The 15,486-nt window shown below is 38.9% G+C and overlaps 1 protein-coding gene across 3 annotated transcripts in view; it reads left to right on the plus strand.

Annotated features, from left to right (window-relative positions):
• The window catches only part of OSBPL2 (oxysterol binding protein like 2), a 41,477-nt gene extending 26,256 nt beyond the window's left edge, over positions 1-15,221 (plus strand). For all 3 annotated transcript variants that reach the window (XM_075438520.1, XM_075438522.1, XM_075438521.1), the window contains 10 exons: positions 176-310; positions 1,351-1,448; positions 2,166-2,348; positions 5,276-5,383; positions 6,704-6,793; positions 7,443-7,566; positions 9,547-9,675; positions 10,415-10,538; positions 11,216-11,306; positions 12,539-15,221. In XM_075438520.1, the coding sequence (XP_075294635.1) occupies positions 176-310; positions 1,351-1,448; positions 2,166-2,348; positions 5,276-5,383; positions 6,704-6,793; positions 7,443-7,566; positions 9,547-9,675; positions 10,415-10,538; positions 11,216-11,306; positions 12,539-12,641 (1,185 nt within the window). In that variant the 3' untranslated portion in view covers positions 12,642-15,221. The remainder of the gene's footprint in view (positions 1-175; positions 311-1,350; positions 1,449-2,165; positions 2,349-5,275; positions 5,384-6,703; positions 6,794-7,442; positions 7,567-9,546; positions 9,676-10,414; positions 10,539-11,215; positions 11,307-12,538) is intronic.
• The last annotated feature ends 265 nt before the right edge of the window (positions 15,222-15,486 follow it).

Below are 15,486 nucleotides of genomic sequence, written 5' to 3' on the forward strand. Positions count from 1 at the left end.
TCTGCAGCGCTTCTAGCCCCTTTCAGCTGTATCATTTAGAGGTCTGGCTATAGGCTTGCCAAATAACTTCTAAAGAATGCTATAAACACATAAATTTATTTTCAAAATCCTTGTTCTTGTCAGTTGTTAATGTAGTGTTGTGTCTAACAAATTAACTTACTCTTTTGTTACCTAGGAGCTGTCTAAGATTACGATGCCTATTGTCTTCAACGAGCCATTGAGTTTCCTTCAACGAATAACAGAATATATGGAACATATATACCTCATTAATAAGGCTTGTAGTCAAGCAGACCCCCTGGAAAGAATGGAGGTAGGTAACCCTTCTGGTTAGTTCAGAAGAAGTTTTTTCTCTCCCAGAGTCTTTCATTTGAAGACAGTTTCTCACTTGAGTGTATTTCTTTCTCTGGGGCTGCCAGAAGAATGCCCATATTTTTCTGTCTAGACAAGTTTCTTGTTTCATAGTGGCTGTAGCAGATATTTGTGACACTTTAGTACTTGATGCTGTGCAAGAGTTTGAGCCAGAAGCCTAGTGCAGGAAAGTGCCTGTAACTGATGATGCCCAAGGACCTCAGCCCTTTTCAGGAGTGCTTTAACTGCAGCTCTTTTGTGGCTTTATGTGTTGTGAAGATGAAATCTTGGCTTTAAGTCAAACTAAATTGATTTGTTGAAAGTTACTGCATGAAAAATTGTTGTGACAGACGAGCTTTACCACTCTTTTCTTCTCCAAAACTGGTGGTTGTTGGAAGTAGAATATACTACTTGGCTGGTCTCACAACAAGGAGCTGAATATGGTGAAACCAGGCCTGTGTACACTAGGCTGCACTGGTATTGCTCATAACTCTGTTTTTACTTAAGTGAAACTGGAATGTATATCTTGTATTCTGTGTCTGCGTAGTACATACCCCTACTTATCAGTCTGCAGGAGCTTCCAAGTGTCATTTGTGCCTGCAGGTGTGATTTCAGAAGTCTCATCAGTGTTACAAAGAATGCTTGCCTCATGCTAGGAAAAGCAAGACTGTTCCCAGTGGGGGACAATCAAAACAGGGGAAAAGTAGATTTAAAATAAGCGGGCTGTCTGCTTGAAGGTAGGTGGGGAAGCATGGGGCTGAGTGTAACCCGACACAACTTAATACAGAAAATAATTCCTTTTGGAAATGAGGTTCTTATATTCTGCTTATATTTCCCCACTTCTGTATCACTTATCCTGTGGCTTACAAATGTTTTCGCCGTAAGCAATATAGCGCTTTCTTTCTGGAAGAAGAATGATATACTGTAGTGTGCAACAAATATGTTAAGCTTGGAGTATTAATGTACTGTTCTCATAACAATGTGTTCTTAATTTGCTTGTAGGCTGTAGCTGCTTTTGCAGTTTCTGCTGTAGCTTCTCAGTGGGAGAGAACTGGCAAACCGTTTAACCCGCTGTTAGGAGAAACCTATGAATTAACCAGGTAATAATTCCTTTAAATTGGGAGCTAGGGCTATTTGTGTTCTTGAGTTAACAGACTCTTATACTAGTTTGGTTGTTTATTCAGTGAAATAAATAAAAAACTACTAAAACATATTTCTGAGTACAGCTAAAATTCTTCTCCCTAAACTATTGCAAAATCTTTGAGAAGTTGTTATAAAAGCTAATAACTTTATTTCTGTATTTAGGGAGAGTATACTTTGAATTATTCAGAGAAAAACTGGTCCATGTTCTTCCAACAAAGACATTTCCTGTCCAGACACTATTATTAATTTAAGTAGTGTTTTGCTGTTTGCGTCAGTTAGAGGAGTTAGTGTGAAGGACCTTCAGCTTGCTTAAATAAATAGGTGATATGTCTGCAGTGGAGGAAAGAATTTTCACTCAGACCTTCTCTGGCTGCCCAGAGAGTTTCAATATTTTTATGAGTTATTTCGGTGAAACTTCTTCAAATGCCTTTCTGGGTAGGAAGTCTTGTAGGTGTTTGAATGTGGGTTGGTTTTGGGTATAAAGAGAAAGCGTTCAAAGTACAAATTCTTTCATTTCATTAGTTGTAAATGTGTCATGAGACTAGAAAAGGAAGAGTCTCACCTTCAGTTTAATCTAAAAATCCTTCAATATTTTTTAAAGTATCAAGTAACTGTTTTTACTTGTAACATTAAAAAAATATTTACTGTTTAATGCTCTTTTTTGTTGTTGCTAGGGAGGATTTAGGATTTAGGTTTATATCTGAGCAAGTCAGCCACCACCCACCTATTAGTGCATTTTACTCTGAAGGCCTCAATAAGGACTTTATTTTTCATGGATCGATCTATCCCAAACTAAAATTCTGGGGAAAGAGTATAGAAGCGGAGCCTCGGGGAACAATTACTTTGGAGCTTCTGAAGTGAGTATGACAAGTAAATACCTTTTTTATGTTGCTCTCCTTAACATTTACTTGAATAAAAAGATAGGTGATAATCATCCCGTTGGCTCTTCATAGGTGATTATCTAAAAACCTCTTGCCGAAGAGGTTGTAAGTGTTTATTTACAAGTTAATTTTCACTGCTTAATTTCAGGGCTCTGTTTATTTTGATGTTATGCCATGCTTGCATAGCTGTAGCAATTTGACCCAATTTTTCCACTATGAAAATTTGCATTTCTTAAAAAATGAATGCTACTGAAAGCTAGTTCTGTGAAGACATGTAAAATCTAAATTGAGAGATAAAATTCTATTACCGGGCTATTCAAGTTTGTCTTGCTTTTAAATATTGTTGTTGGTTTTGATTGTTTGTGTGCATATGTTTGTATGGAAAGAACTGCATCTTCAGAGTAGCTGTTCTGTGTGATGAGGGAAGGTGAGATTGCTGTGTCCCCTGTTGAAACTTTCTGTGTTTGATCACCTTCCTATGAAAATCAGGAATGCCTCTCCAGCTCACTCCCAGGCTTGTCTCTGATTGCATGTCTCTCATAAATTACACGACTTTATGTGAGTTGGTTTGTGCCCTGGCGCAAAGACTCTTGAGCTCTCCCAGGTAAGACACAAGGATGCACTAGATAATAGTTGCAGAATAAGTATTCTGCAATTGAGCACTTAACGGTGCTTTTATAAAAGCTTTCCTCAGGCCTAACTCGGAGGTTGTTTTGAAATGTCGTAGGAAATTTCTAGGCATTTGGTGTCAATAAAGAGCCGGCTTGCCTGCCATATCAAGCATTGACTTTTTCTGTAGTTTCTTTTGAAAGTATAATTTAATTTTTGAGCTGCTGGCATCTAGTCTTCCAGAGCTTATAGAAGTATGAACTAGTCTTGGATGGTGATGGAAATAGAGGAAATTCCTTCTGAATGTAGAAGGAACTAGGAATGTTAGTGTAGAATGCAGACGTGACAAAAATAAAGTTTGTTGCTTGAGAGAGCCTTTATTTAGAAGACTATTAAAATTCGTGCTCTGCCTAATCAAGTTACAGGGCACGGATTTAAACTGGAATGTAAATGATTAAAGCATTTATTTTAAATAATTATTTTGAGTTAGCAGCAGAGGTTGAAATCAAATTTTGAGCCTCTTGGTGTTGTGATTCGTACAATTCTGTGATTTGAGTAGTCTGAGAACTGCTCAGGGCCTGAGTGAAGAAGTAACTGTTCTGGAAGCAAAATTGCAAGCCCACATTAAGTACTGCATTTATGTTAACCATCAATGTGTTTTCAAACCATGCATTAGCAAACACACTTCTTCCTCACTTCTCCAGCACAAATAAGTGTTTCAATTATCAGCACTGGCCATGAGTGTCTTGTGTTTTGTTTTATGCTATACAGCTTTTGGTGTCAAGTAGTTCATGAATGAAAATGTGTGCTGAGGCTAGTGGGATGAATGTGGGGGGTTCTGGTATTTTTTACTTACTTGAAGAGTAGTCATTGTTCTAAAGTATGCTTGAAGAAAATTTGCTGTGGAAAGTCAGACTTCCGTGATCTGTATTTTCTCTGTACTGGAGAATGACAGACTGGTTGGAAACATTAGATGGGAGTGTTCTGTCCGTGTTTCCTGGAAGTAGAAGTACAAGGCATTTGCTACAATGAGGATGCTGCTTGTTTCTGGTTTTGGGTTTTGTGGGGGTTTGTTTTAGGTGTGGGGTTTTCTGTTTTTGTTTTTTTTTTTTTTGTATTGAAATAGAGTTTGCAAGCTTTTAACTTCAGCATTTCTTTTACTGCCATGGAAAGAGGAGGGAGAGTAGACGGCTTTGGCTCTGCTGAGCTGTTATAATAGGAATCCTGTTGTTTAACATTTTGACCGCTTTCAGAATAATGCCTTTTAATGATTTAGAATCTGTTAACTGATCTTTGTAAAGCATTTCATAGAACGTTAAAACCAAAATGAAACGAAGTGGAAAATGCTTCAGTTCTAGGACTTTCCCTTCTTCTCAGTAAAACTTTGGGAAAAGGATGGAATTGAATTATAAATTGGATTTTTAGATGTCATGTTTATGAAGCTTGAATATAGTGCTGTCATGCCCCACTGGTGTTAAAACCCGCCAAAAAAACCCCACCACCCTCTCTCCCCCTCCTCCCCCCCAGCTGCCTTCAGTGACACTGGAGCAGGCCACGTCTGCCGATGTGGAAACTTGTGGTGTATTTGTGGGAACAGGCAGTTTTGCTGACTCATGTCGCTCTGTTCAGGTCTAAAAGCATTTACCACTCACATGTTTGTAAAAGAAAAAAAAAAAAATTAAGTGGGTTACTGTGACCAGCCCTCGAGGAGGAGTGGCTTCACATCAAATGTTTATCAGAACGGGTAGTGACTAACCTCTCTGCTAGAGGACTCAAACATTTATGTTCAGTGGTTTTTTATCACAAAAAGTTGCTCTCTAGATCATGGTAGAGGTTTACAAGGAAGAGCTCTAGGAAAAAGTTTGCAGTGCTGCTGCAGTAGTTGAACAGGAGCCAGTGTTAGGCGTTAGTTTGTAGTCTGATTCTCCTGCAAGTATTACGTTTTATCACATAAAACTTTAAAAGTGCAAATGAAAAGGATGAATTCTCGGACTGTTGTTTATATTGAGCTGGAATTTGTAATCAAAAGCACAGCAACTGTAAAACTTGCCATTTCAGCTCTGAGAGAAGGAAGAAAAATAAAGGGGATATCACTTGATTAACTTGCACTAATGTTTAGATACAGCACATTTTTAGCTTGTAAAGAAAAGTCTGTTTCGTTTCTGTTTTGAGGTTAACTGCTGGCTGTTGGTAGGAGTGCTAAATATTTTGCCGTGCCATGAACAGAATTGAAAACAGGCTTACGTTCTATCTCAGACTCAAGAAAATGATGTATTTCTCTCTTTTCTTTACAGACATAATGAAGCTTACACATGGACAAATCCGACCTGTTGTGTACATAATGTAATTATTGGTAAACTGTGGTTAGAACAATACGGAACAGTAGAAATCGTAAATCACAGGTAATGCTAATCATGAAACCGCGGGTTAGCTTGTAGGGACTGGTGTGTGGTCACTTCTGTTACAAGGCAGATAGTCTTGATTTTTGTCAGATACACAGGAAGCTTTTTTTTTTTTTAAGTCCAAAGTATTGTATTTTTTTTTCTTTTTCTTTTCTTTTTTTCCTTCCTTCTGACAGATGCAAATTATTTGTTGGACTGGGCTTAGTATCATAATAATATTAAGGAAAGGGCACAAGGCAAGATGGCTGACTGGTTATAAAGATTTTACATTTGTGAGTTACCCATTCAATTGTGGTCCTGTTGGCAGAGAACAGAAACTAACTCCAGAACCATTAAATAGAATAATCGTCGGAGGCTTGCAGTGGACCTCCATCATGTTGATTGTGATTAGGCACTCTTTATAGTTTTGGTAATAGAGAATATCTTAAATTAGGGGTACAGCACTGCAGAGTGGGGTAATGTGAACTCAGAGCATGTCAATTGCTCTGCCAACCGCCTATATAAAAGCATTTTACATTATATAAAATAACTGACCTCTTGTGACTACGAGGTAGAGAATTTTGTGAAAACTGTGTTACTTCTGCATGTTTTTCTGTCAAGAAATGGGAGCTTTAATCCAGCAGGGATGCTGTTTTGGTACTTCTTGTAGCATCTGATCTGCAATCCTGTCTCCTGTATTTGCGCAAAAGACCCAGGGTGGTCTCTGTATGCTTTGTGCTTGACATAGAAACTTGGCCTGTACCTCACTGGGAGAGGTTATTTACGTATGTGTACATTTCAATGCAAGGAAGATGCTGAAATATAATGCTGGTTTATGTTTGTAAAACATTGAATTTAGAATTTTTGATACGCAATTTAGAAGTAACTTTTGAATGCACTTAACTGGATCATCCTGCATAGGTCACTTGTAAAAGTTATTTCTCATTACAATTAGTTGTAAATAGATATTAATCTGAAATGCAGTGGAAATAGTGTGGGTTAAGTAGTGTGCAAGACTGCATTCCATTTTATTCCTAGCACTTTTGATAAATTTTAGATATATATGAAACTCGGAAGTATGGTCATGTTTTCAGTTGGTTTTCACAGGCTGATGTCTTCCTGTGCACATTGATTTCTTTTTTGTCCTTTTTGTGGAATTTTGAAATTTGTGTGCCGTTGTTAATGCCCTCGTCAGATAATAAACCATAGTTAGAGAAATAATGATATAACTAACTACCTCCGAGCTAGCTGTATCTATATGAAAAAAGCAAAATAAAAAAATAAACTTACTAATGTATTTAGGGGCTTGCTTCTTTAAGAATGTACTTATTTCATCTACAGTACTGGAGATAAATGTGTCCTTAATTTTAAACCGTGTGGACTGTTTGGGAAAGAGCTTCACAGAGTAGAGGGATACATTCAGGACAAAAGGTAAGTGATGAAAGCCTCTTGGCCTCTCCGTTTCAGTGCACTGTGGCATTTCTTTTGCTGGCATAGTGACCACAACTGATGTGACTGCAAAGCTGCTAGCAATGTAGATTGTAACCCATTTCTGTTCTCTGTGTCCGTATTAAACCCCTTGATTCTAGGATAATAATTTTAAAGCATTATTAGAAAAACTCTCCAGGCCAGTCTTTGGAAATCAAGGTAGCCAGGGAAAACGCAGAGTTGTCGCAACTGATTTCACTGTTGTACAGTCACAATTCCAGTCTTCAGTTTAAAACAATGCGAATATGGTTATTAGAATTTTTTGATCAAACCCAAACCTGTTTTGTGACTCTGAGTCTCTGTATTGTAAACTGCTGGCTTTATTGCACCCACAGTCATTTTAACAGTGGCAAAAGCATGTGACTCAGTCATGAGGATGTGTTCTGCAGGACTGAATGCCAGAAAGACTGGAATAAGCTGAAACCTTTTCTTTGCATTATCAGATATCTGGCTTCTAAGAAATCTGCAAAGAAACATAAAATACTACAAAGTAGGAAGCTGGATATTTAATATAGATCAGAATCTGCATGAGTTGGCTTAGAATAAGGCTTTGTAAGGTGTAAAAGCGAAGTCTGCTTTGCTTTCTCTGCAGCAGAAAGAAGCTGTGCGTCATCTATGGCAAGTGGACGGAATGCTTGTGGTGCACTGATCCCACTACGTATGAGACTTACAAAAAGAATGAAAAGAGAGGTGGTGAGCAGAAGAAATCGAAGCCGGTAAGATTAAGGATTCTTAGGGAGGAATGATACTGAAATATGAGAAATGAAAGGAAAATATCTTCTTTATGGAAATGGTCAGGTGGTGGTGAATGGAGGGTTAAAACAGCCTGTCTTTCAGTAGGAGTTGCATGCTAGCAGGGTTGGTCCCATGAGAGGGCATTGCACGTGGAACTTGCGTAGCCTTCAGTGTGAGCTGCTGGTACTGAAGAGAGCTCATAGGAGTGGTGTTTGTTAGAGATTTGTCAAAGAGAAGTCATCAAATATCAGCCCCCAAGCTGATGTTGTCCAGTCCTGGAATGAGGAAAGTGGCTGTACTGCCAACTCCAGATATGAAAATACTAGGATTTAGGAATTTTTTTTTTTTTAGAAAAAGGTACATGTTTGGGTGGTTTTTTTTTTTTTAGAAAAAGGTACATGTTTTTTAAGTCAGTTATGCTTTTTGGTGATGCAGTCTTTCAGAATTTATGATTTAGACAGCCTTGACAACAAAGGGGTCTGGAAACATGCAGGGTTTTTTCATCACATGCGAGCAGTGTCAGGTAAGTTACCCCCAACGCCTCAAAAACATTTATATGGAAAATGCAAAATGTTGTATGGTGCAGCAGAGGACTGTTGGGTTTCCTGATATGAACAGGGTCTTGCAGGCGCTGGTTGCTCACTGAAAATGAAAATGGTAAGTTAAACAGAAGCTAATCACTCTTAATGTTGAGGCTCAAACTTTTACTAAAAACTATTCGCATCAGAATAATCTAGAGCAACAACAGGCCTTGCTTTTGGCTCTGGATTCTGTCATGGTACAGGCTTGTATTTTGACTTTTTTTTTTTTTTTTTTTAATAATAAGGTTCTGTTCATCTTACGAAAATCAGCTCTTTCTTTCCTTCCTTCCCACTGCATCTATGTTTAGATTGGGAGCTATCTAACAGTAAACCAGATGTTGACATGGAAAATAGCCTGAAAGAGTCTTTTTAAATAATGAATACTCAAACCAAATGATTGAAATTAGACTCTGAACCATATGGAGCTGTTTTCTAGTGTATAAAACAGGCCATGTTTAACTTAATAGGGTATTTTTGAATAAAATAAATGAGCCATGTCAGAGGGGACAGAGAAAGATAGTAGAAAGGGGGCAGGAGTGAGGGGAGGGAGAAAAACTGTGATACTGTCACTCTCAGATGTTATTGTCTCAAACTTCCCTTCTGGTTGTTGCGGTTTTAAATGGTCACTCACAGTGAAATCCTCTGAAATTCCACAGCGTAGCTGTCTGTGTCCTACAACAGTCAGATTCTCTCAGATTCTGAGAGCAGCCTCTTGAAGATTACTGCAGTTGATTTTTGTATATGCCTTATAACAATGCATCTGGTAACAAAGGAGCGTGGAAGGAAAGATGCTGTGCTTATCAACTTAAGTACACAGTCTTCGTAGTGAGAAAATTGGCAGCGATAATAGTTATTAGAATCTACATCATAGGAAATCAGACTGAAACAAGGGCATATCCGTTTTTTAATCGCACATCCAAATCTTCTGCAAATGATGAAGCAATATCCAAAGCAGGCATGCGCTATTTATCTTAGGCCATTAGGGGAACTGGTTTAAATTGCAGTCTTGGCTCATTTCCACCTGAAGAAGTAATAGTCATGTTCAGTGAAATTAAGCTGTGGCATGGGATAAAAGGGAAGCTAGAGACATGACTTCTGAAAGACATTAATTTACTATTATTAATTTTTTTTTAAACAGACTTTCGAGTTGTACACAGGTGGTGGGAGACTATTCAGAGTTATCAGGAGGAAAACATTACGATACAAATGAGAGGAACAGTATACAGAGTGAGGAAAAGCAATCACGGGGCGTGAGGCAGAAGTACAGGAGAGCGTTTAGTATCTCAAATTTGAACAGATTCTTCAACAATCACTGTAGAACTCTAGATGAAACTGTCCAATTTCCCTTTGTTCCCCTGCCAAATGTTATCTCTCTTTCAGAGCGAAGATGTTATTAAATCCGAAAATGATGAGGCTGATGATATGCCAGAGGTTCAAGACACAGTGCAGTTCATACCGGGCAGTAAATTGCTTTGGAGAATAAATTCTAGACCACCAAACTCATCACAGGTAACTGTTTCAATCAGTTGGAGTATTGCTATTGCTAGTGACTTATCCAGGGGAACATGAGTGATATTCAAGGGAAACCTTGTTGAAGTGTCTGTCCTCGGCATGCGTATTGACAGGCTCTGGCAGTTCTTGCTGCAGCAGTAAATTATACTGCAGCAAGCTCTGTGCTTCGTTCCTGGGCTGAAAGCATCGCTGCTGTGTCGAAGTTGGTAGGAAGAGTGCATGCTCTGACTGCAGCTGCTTCGGTGTGAGTCTGGTGTCTTAGGTTAACCTGTCTGTGAGATCTTTGCGCTTGGAATGGCTAAAAGTGAATACACGTTCCCTTCTGCTGACCCTGCTGCTGGAAGACAGGCTTCCAAAAAAATGTGGTAACTGGGCAGCTGGTTATTGACTTCAGTAGTGTCAGTGAGACTTTTTGGTCTTGAAGGTGTGGGTGGTTTTTTCATAAAAATCATTATGATAAATACCAGATACAGAGGAAAATCTGTCTTCATCCTCTAAGCAAAGACTGCTTGAAAAAAGAAAGTTGTGATTTCCATCTACTTCTGCCCTTCCTTGTCCGTCCCCTCCAACAAACCCCCTGGTTTTGTATGAACCTAACCTTGCTTTCATGGTAGCCAGCAGGAGAAGGTTTGACTCAATAGTTTCTCCTGGAAGTTCTGTTGTATCCATTTGGTATGGGTAACCCAGTGCTGCTTTGCTGCAGTAACTTACATGTTATCTTTAATTTGCTTTTAAGATGTACAATTTCACCAGTTTTGCTGTGAGTCTCAACGAGCTAGAAAAGGGCATGGAAGCAATATTAGCTCCCACTGACTGTCGGCTACGTCCAGATATCAGAAATATGGAAAATGGAAACATGGGTATGTGTTTGCTGGCGGAAATATTTTCACATTAATAAGTTTTGAGAGGGTTGACTTGAAGGGAGGATGGTTGATACAGGAACGCTGTCTTCAGTTTCTCATTCCCAGAGCAGCCGTAACTCTTTTTCTTCTGGTGTCAATGAACATGCGTTTCAACAATGTGTGATGTCTGTTTTCTCCCGGAAAAGTCTGGGAGAGCAAATGTCTCCGAGGTGGATCCCAAGACTGCTGTCCTATGTTATGGTGTATGTGTGTGTTTGTTAACTCGGGGGGAACTGGCAGGCACGCTCCCTTGCTCTGGAGTTTGTCTGGAAAGACATGTGGTGAACAGACATGCTCTGTTGCTCTGGTGTTTGTCAGAAAAAACACATGGGCCAAACAGTGAAAAAAACACTCTCATACCTAATCTAAGCTCTTTCCTGCTGTCTCCGTGCAGTGTTTCTGGTAGATAAAGCACCAGAATTTCAGTTTCGACTCTGTGTTTGTAGTAGCAACTACTCAGAAATGACAGTTTTAATTTTTTGTTGCCTGAGATTTTCCTTGTTCAGTGAGATTGTGCACAGCAAATGCTTTCTCTTCCTTAGATAATATTTCACTGCTCTGCAGTCTTTTCTGTGTTTTCTGCATTTTTGTTTCTATTTTGTTAAGTAACCCAATTCTCTTGATATGTTTGTTAGATGTGGCTAGTAAAGAAAAAGAGAGACTAGAAGAGAAACAAAGAGCTGCTCGCAAGGAGCGTGCAAAAGATGAAGTGGAGTGGCACACACGGTAAGGGGGAAGGAGGCTGGGCATCTGTTTAATGCTTGGAATGGTTTGCTATACTGCTGGAAATGTTTTTATTCAAGGCAGCGTGTGTTTGATTTCCTGCCTGACAGCACAATTTGTAGTGTCACTTAAAGCATTTGCTGGGCCAACGATCAAATAAAGTAGCTGGAAGGCAAAATTGCTGAAAACTTTGTCCTGGAGAAATTATCTAATAATAAATGCTGAAACCTGTCAGAATTAACTACTGTGGTAATGCTGGATTTTGGGGGGGTTGTTTTTTAAAACCTACAGAGGTCATTTGTTTGTTAGGATGAATAAAAGGTTAAGTCTCATCTCTCCTTTAACCAATTCCTGTCCAGCTTTTGGCAGTTGAGCAAGAACGTTGTGGCCCTCTAGGGCCATTTATTTTCACATTCTTAGGACTTCTTGGCTTGGATACTTCAGAAATTTATTTTTTTGGTTGCATATTCAAGTGACTTCTCAGTCAGAGTGCATCATGGAGTAACGTGTGATTTGGCTCCTGCTCCTGCTGGTTGCTTTTCACAGACGCCAATGCTGTGCAGTCAAGGGTACGCTCACGGCCAGTTACTGCAGGTGCTTCCTTCAAAGGCAAGAACTTTGGGATGCTCCCGTGATTTCATGAAATTCAGAAGAGGAAGCATTTGCTTCCTAAAGCCTGGAGGAGCAGCTACAGAATAATTCCAGTTAATGCCTTTGAAAATCTCTTCCAGAGAACATAAAATTGTTTTCAGTCCATGTGGCTAAAATGTGAGCATCTGTTAATGTTCTGTGTAAAGTACAGCCCCAGATGAGAAAACTTTCCTGTTTGGACACAAAAAGGATTGTGTAACTGATTTGGCATTCTTCTGAAGTAAAAATTAATATCTATATAATCAACATATAATCTAGAGTATTAATGTTATTTTTATTTGGAATAGGACAGCAATTTAAAAATCCATTTCATACTCCTTTGTGACTTTATGTAAAAAAAAATTATAAAAAGGATGATTTACAAGGTGGTGATAATTGTGTAGGAAGTTTCATGCCTTATTTTTCATGTTCAGACTATTTCCTGAGAATTTTTTTTCTGATAAGAAATACCAGTGTGTTTTTACAATGTTTTTTGTGAAAGAAGCAAAGTTGTTTTTTCTCCCTATTAATAACTGTTCGCTTTGTTTGCTTTTTTCTTTTGTTTCTTTCTTTTTTTTTCTTTTTTTTTCTTTTTTTTTTCACAGATGGTTTCATCAAGGCACTAACCCGTACACTGGGACTTCAGATTGGCTGTACTCAGGTGGCTATTTTGATAGAGATTTCTCAGACTGTCCAGACATATACTGAAATTACGGAACCCACTGCTCATCTCATCTGGACATCTAGTTACTAGATTTCATTCCAAGCCAGTTACTCTGGTTTTGTTTATAGCAAGAACCAGCTTTTCTAAGTAAATATTAAAAAAATTCTATCAGTCAACAATCAAGGATTTAATTATCACTAACGTTGGATTGCCAAATATTTAAATACCGTTCCGTTCTTTCCATAAAGCTGCACCTGAAATCATCACGTCTTCACTAATTTTCAAAGGGACCTTTGGTTCTCCATTTTTTTCCCTAGTTTCTTTGTCAGGAAGATATACGCTGTATCCGGTAGAGCACATAACATCCTTGAAAACTACGTAACTTAAAATAGAGATAATATCCTTGTTACTTAGTACAATAGTGAAGAATCTGAAGTTTTTGGAACTCTGAGCAGGGATGAAAAGCTAATATGGTACCGACAGGATCAAATCTTGTACTGTTGATACTCCCTGGGAAGAGATGCATGTGAACCTTCCACACGGTATGTAGCACTACGTGGGGGCCGGAGCTCCTGGCCCCTCTCTCTCTCAATACGATTCAATAATTCAGAGACTTGGGGAAACAAAAACCAGCCTGAGCTTCTCAAACTGTAGTTGTCTGTTACAGCATCTTTGCAACTTTTGGACACTGTGAGCATTAAACTGTATACCTGTGATAAAATTACCTAAAGCATACGTTAGGAGAAGGGAAGGGTGCATTTAAAAATGTGCTTTTTCTGAAGTCAAATGCTGTTCTTAAAAATACGAGAAGTTTCAGAAGCAATTGTAGGAATGTAGAGGTGGTTACAATGTAAAATATATTGCTTGCTCCCACTTGGAGGCTTCAATCTTCTGCACTACCTTTGGCAGCTTTGGCACTATGTATGCTTCTAGACGAAACTTTTCTTTGGAAGCACTTTGGTATGTATATCCACACCGGTTCATATTTTGGGGAAGTTTTGGTTTGCATGTTTTTCATTATTAGGCCATGTCTGTTTTGTATGTCGTGAAAAAGCAGAATCAATTTAAAGCTTTGGCAGAGTTATACCTATTACAAGTCTTCTGTGAGCATGTGATGTCAAAAAGTGGGATTTTTTTTTTTGTTCCATATCAAGCCATCGAAGCCATGTAATACCAGAAATAATCAATTACTGAACTGACACATTAATTTTCTTTTGAGTGGTACAGTTGGGGTGGTAAGGGGGGAGAGAGGCTTGAAAAATTAAGTCCAGTAATTAAAACTAATCCCGATGTTGCTGCTGCTTTTATGAATTGAGTAAGCAGGCAAAAATGGAGAGTGGCTGCGCTGCTGTTAAATTTACAGGGACTGAGAAATTGCTGGCGTTAAGCACCAGCAACTTGAGGAGTTCGTGGAAGAACTGGTCTGCTTGATGTCCAAAACATCGTGGCTTCATCCAGAGAGTAGGTTTTCTCCCAGCCACAGGATTAAAAAGCAAAAGAAAATTAAGGTACTCATGGAGAAACATTTTTTATATCAAATCATGCATCTAGTGATTGGATTAGCTTTGAATTTTGGGGAGATTTAGTTGTCTTAACTGGAAAAATGAGAAGCTGTGAAACTTCAAGGCAGTAAGGGCGGGCCTAATCTGAAACGTGCTCGGGGCAGCTTTATTCTGTTGCCAGAAATCATACTTTGTGCTGGTGGCAAGTCTCGAGGACTCACAAGCCAGACTTGGTCACATGGTGCAGGCAGCGCAGTTGTAGTTGTTCCTAGTAAGTGCATAGACACTTGACTTTTTAAAAGACATTGTTGATCCATATGGGACAGCATAGAAATACTTTTATAAAAAAATTGAACTTTAATGACCGTGCCAGGCACTGTAACCCCCTTTCTACACTGGTTGTGAGCAGCGTAGGGAACCCTTTGTCAGGTGAGGATTGAAAGGATTCACGTATTAAGCCCATTTTAACATCTCATGGGAGTTTAAAACTTGCTTAAACTAAATAGGATGTTTAATGCTGGAGTAGTGTTTTTAAAACAATATATATAAATAGAAATTGCCGGAATGGAAAAACTGTAGAGTAATTGCTAAAGAAATACTCTGTTTATGAGAAGAAGTGTACAGATTAGCATCCCTGTCATCGAAGTTGAGATTTAAATTCAGAGACCTAAACCCTTTTCATTATGTGAAAGCATGAAAAACTTTTAACAACGTGTTTAATCCAAACTTCAGTGTAGAATCTTCGCGGGGTTTAAAAAGAAACTGAGAAGATTTCTAAAGCAAGAACACTTCACTGGTTATGTCTTTACCCCCTTCTCCCCTTCCATGAATGTAAAGTTTTCAGTAAAATTTCAGATTAGTTCCAAATCTGTTTTTTTTTTTTAATTCATTTTTCTTCATTGACAACACTTACCCAGTGCTTTCCCCTGACTCGCTGCCGCCACGCCTACGCTTGGCCTAGCCATGGGGCTCGTAACGCCGCATCTTGGTTGCTCTGAAAGTGAAGAAGTCTTTTCGATGCAGATCTCGCCTCAGTAGTTTACGTGTCAAAACATTAATAACTTTGCACCTTTTGAAAGAATGTCACTTTTATAACTTGATTAAACACTGTATATAAGATAACTGTGTTAGTTTATGTTAATACAGCTATGTAGAGAAACCGTCTAGAGAGAAATTATAATAAATACCTGACAGCCTTCGGGCCCCTCTTGGTGACACAGATTTTTGTCAGTGAGACTCTGGAACGCGGGCTGCTGGGGCTGGAGGTGACCCTGGCTTGGTTCAGCCAGCTCCGGGGCTCTGCTGCTGGTTATCACCGTGATGGTGCTTATTAGAGATGAAGACAATTCAGACCGGAGCTGTGACCCCCCAGCCCCACCACCACGGC

The sequence above is a fragment of the Opisthocomus hoazin genome, chromosome 18 (genome assembly GCF_030867145.1).
Source record: "Opisthocomus hoazin isolate bOpiHoa1 chromosome 18, bOpiHoa1.hap1, whole genome shotgun sequence".
Lineage (NCBI taxonomy): Eukaryota > Metazoa > Chordata > Aves > Opisthocomiformes > Opisthocomidae > Opisthocomus > Opisthocomus hoazin.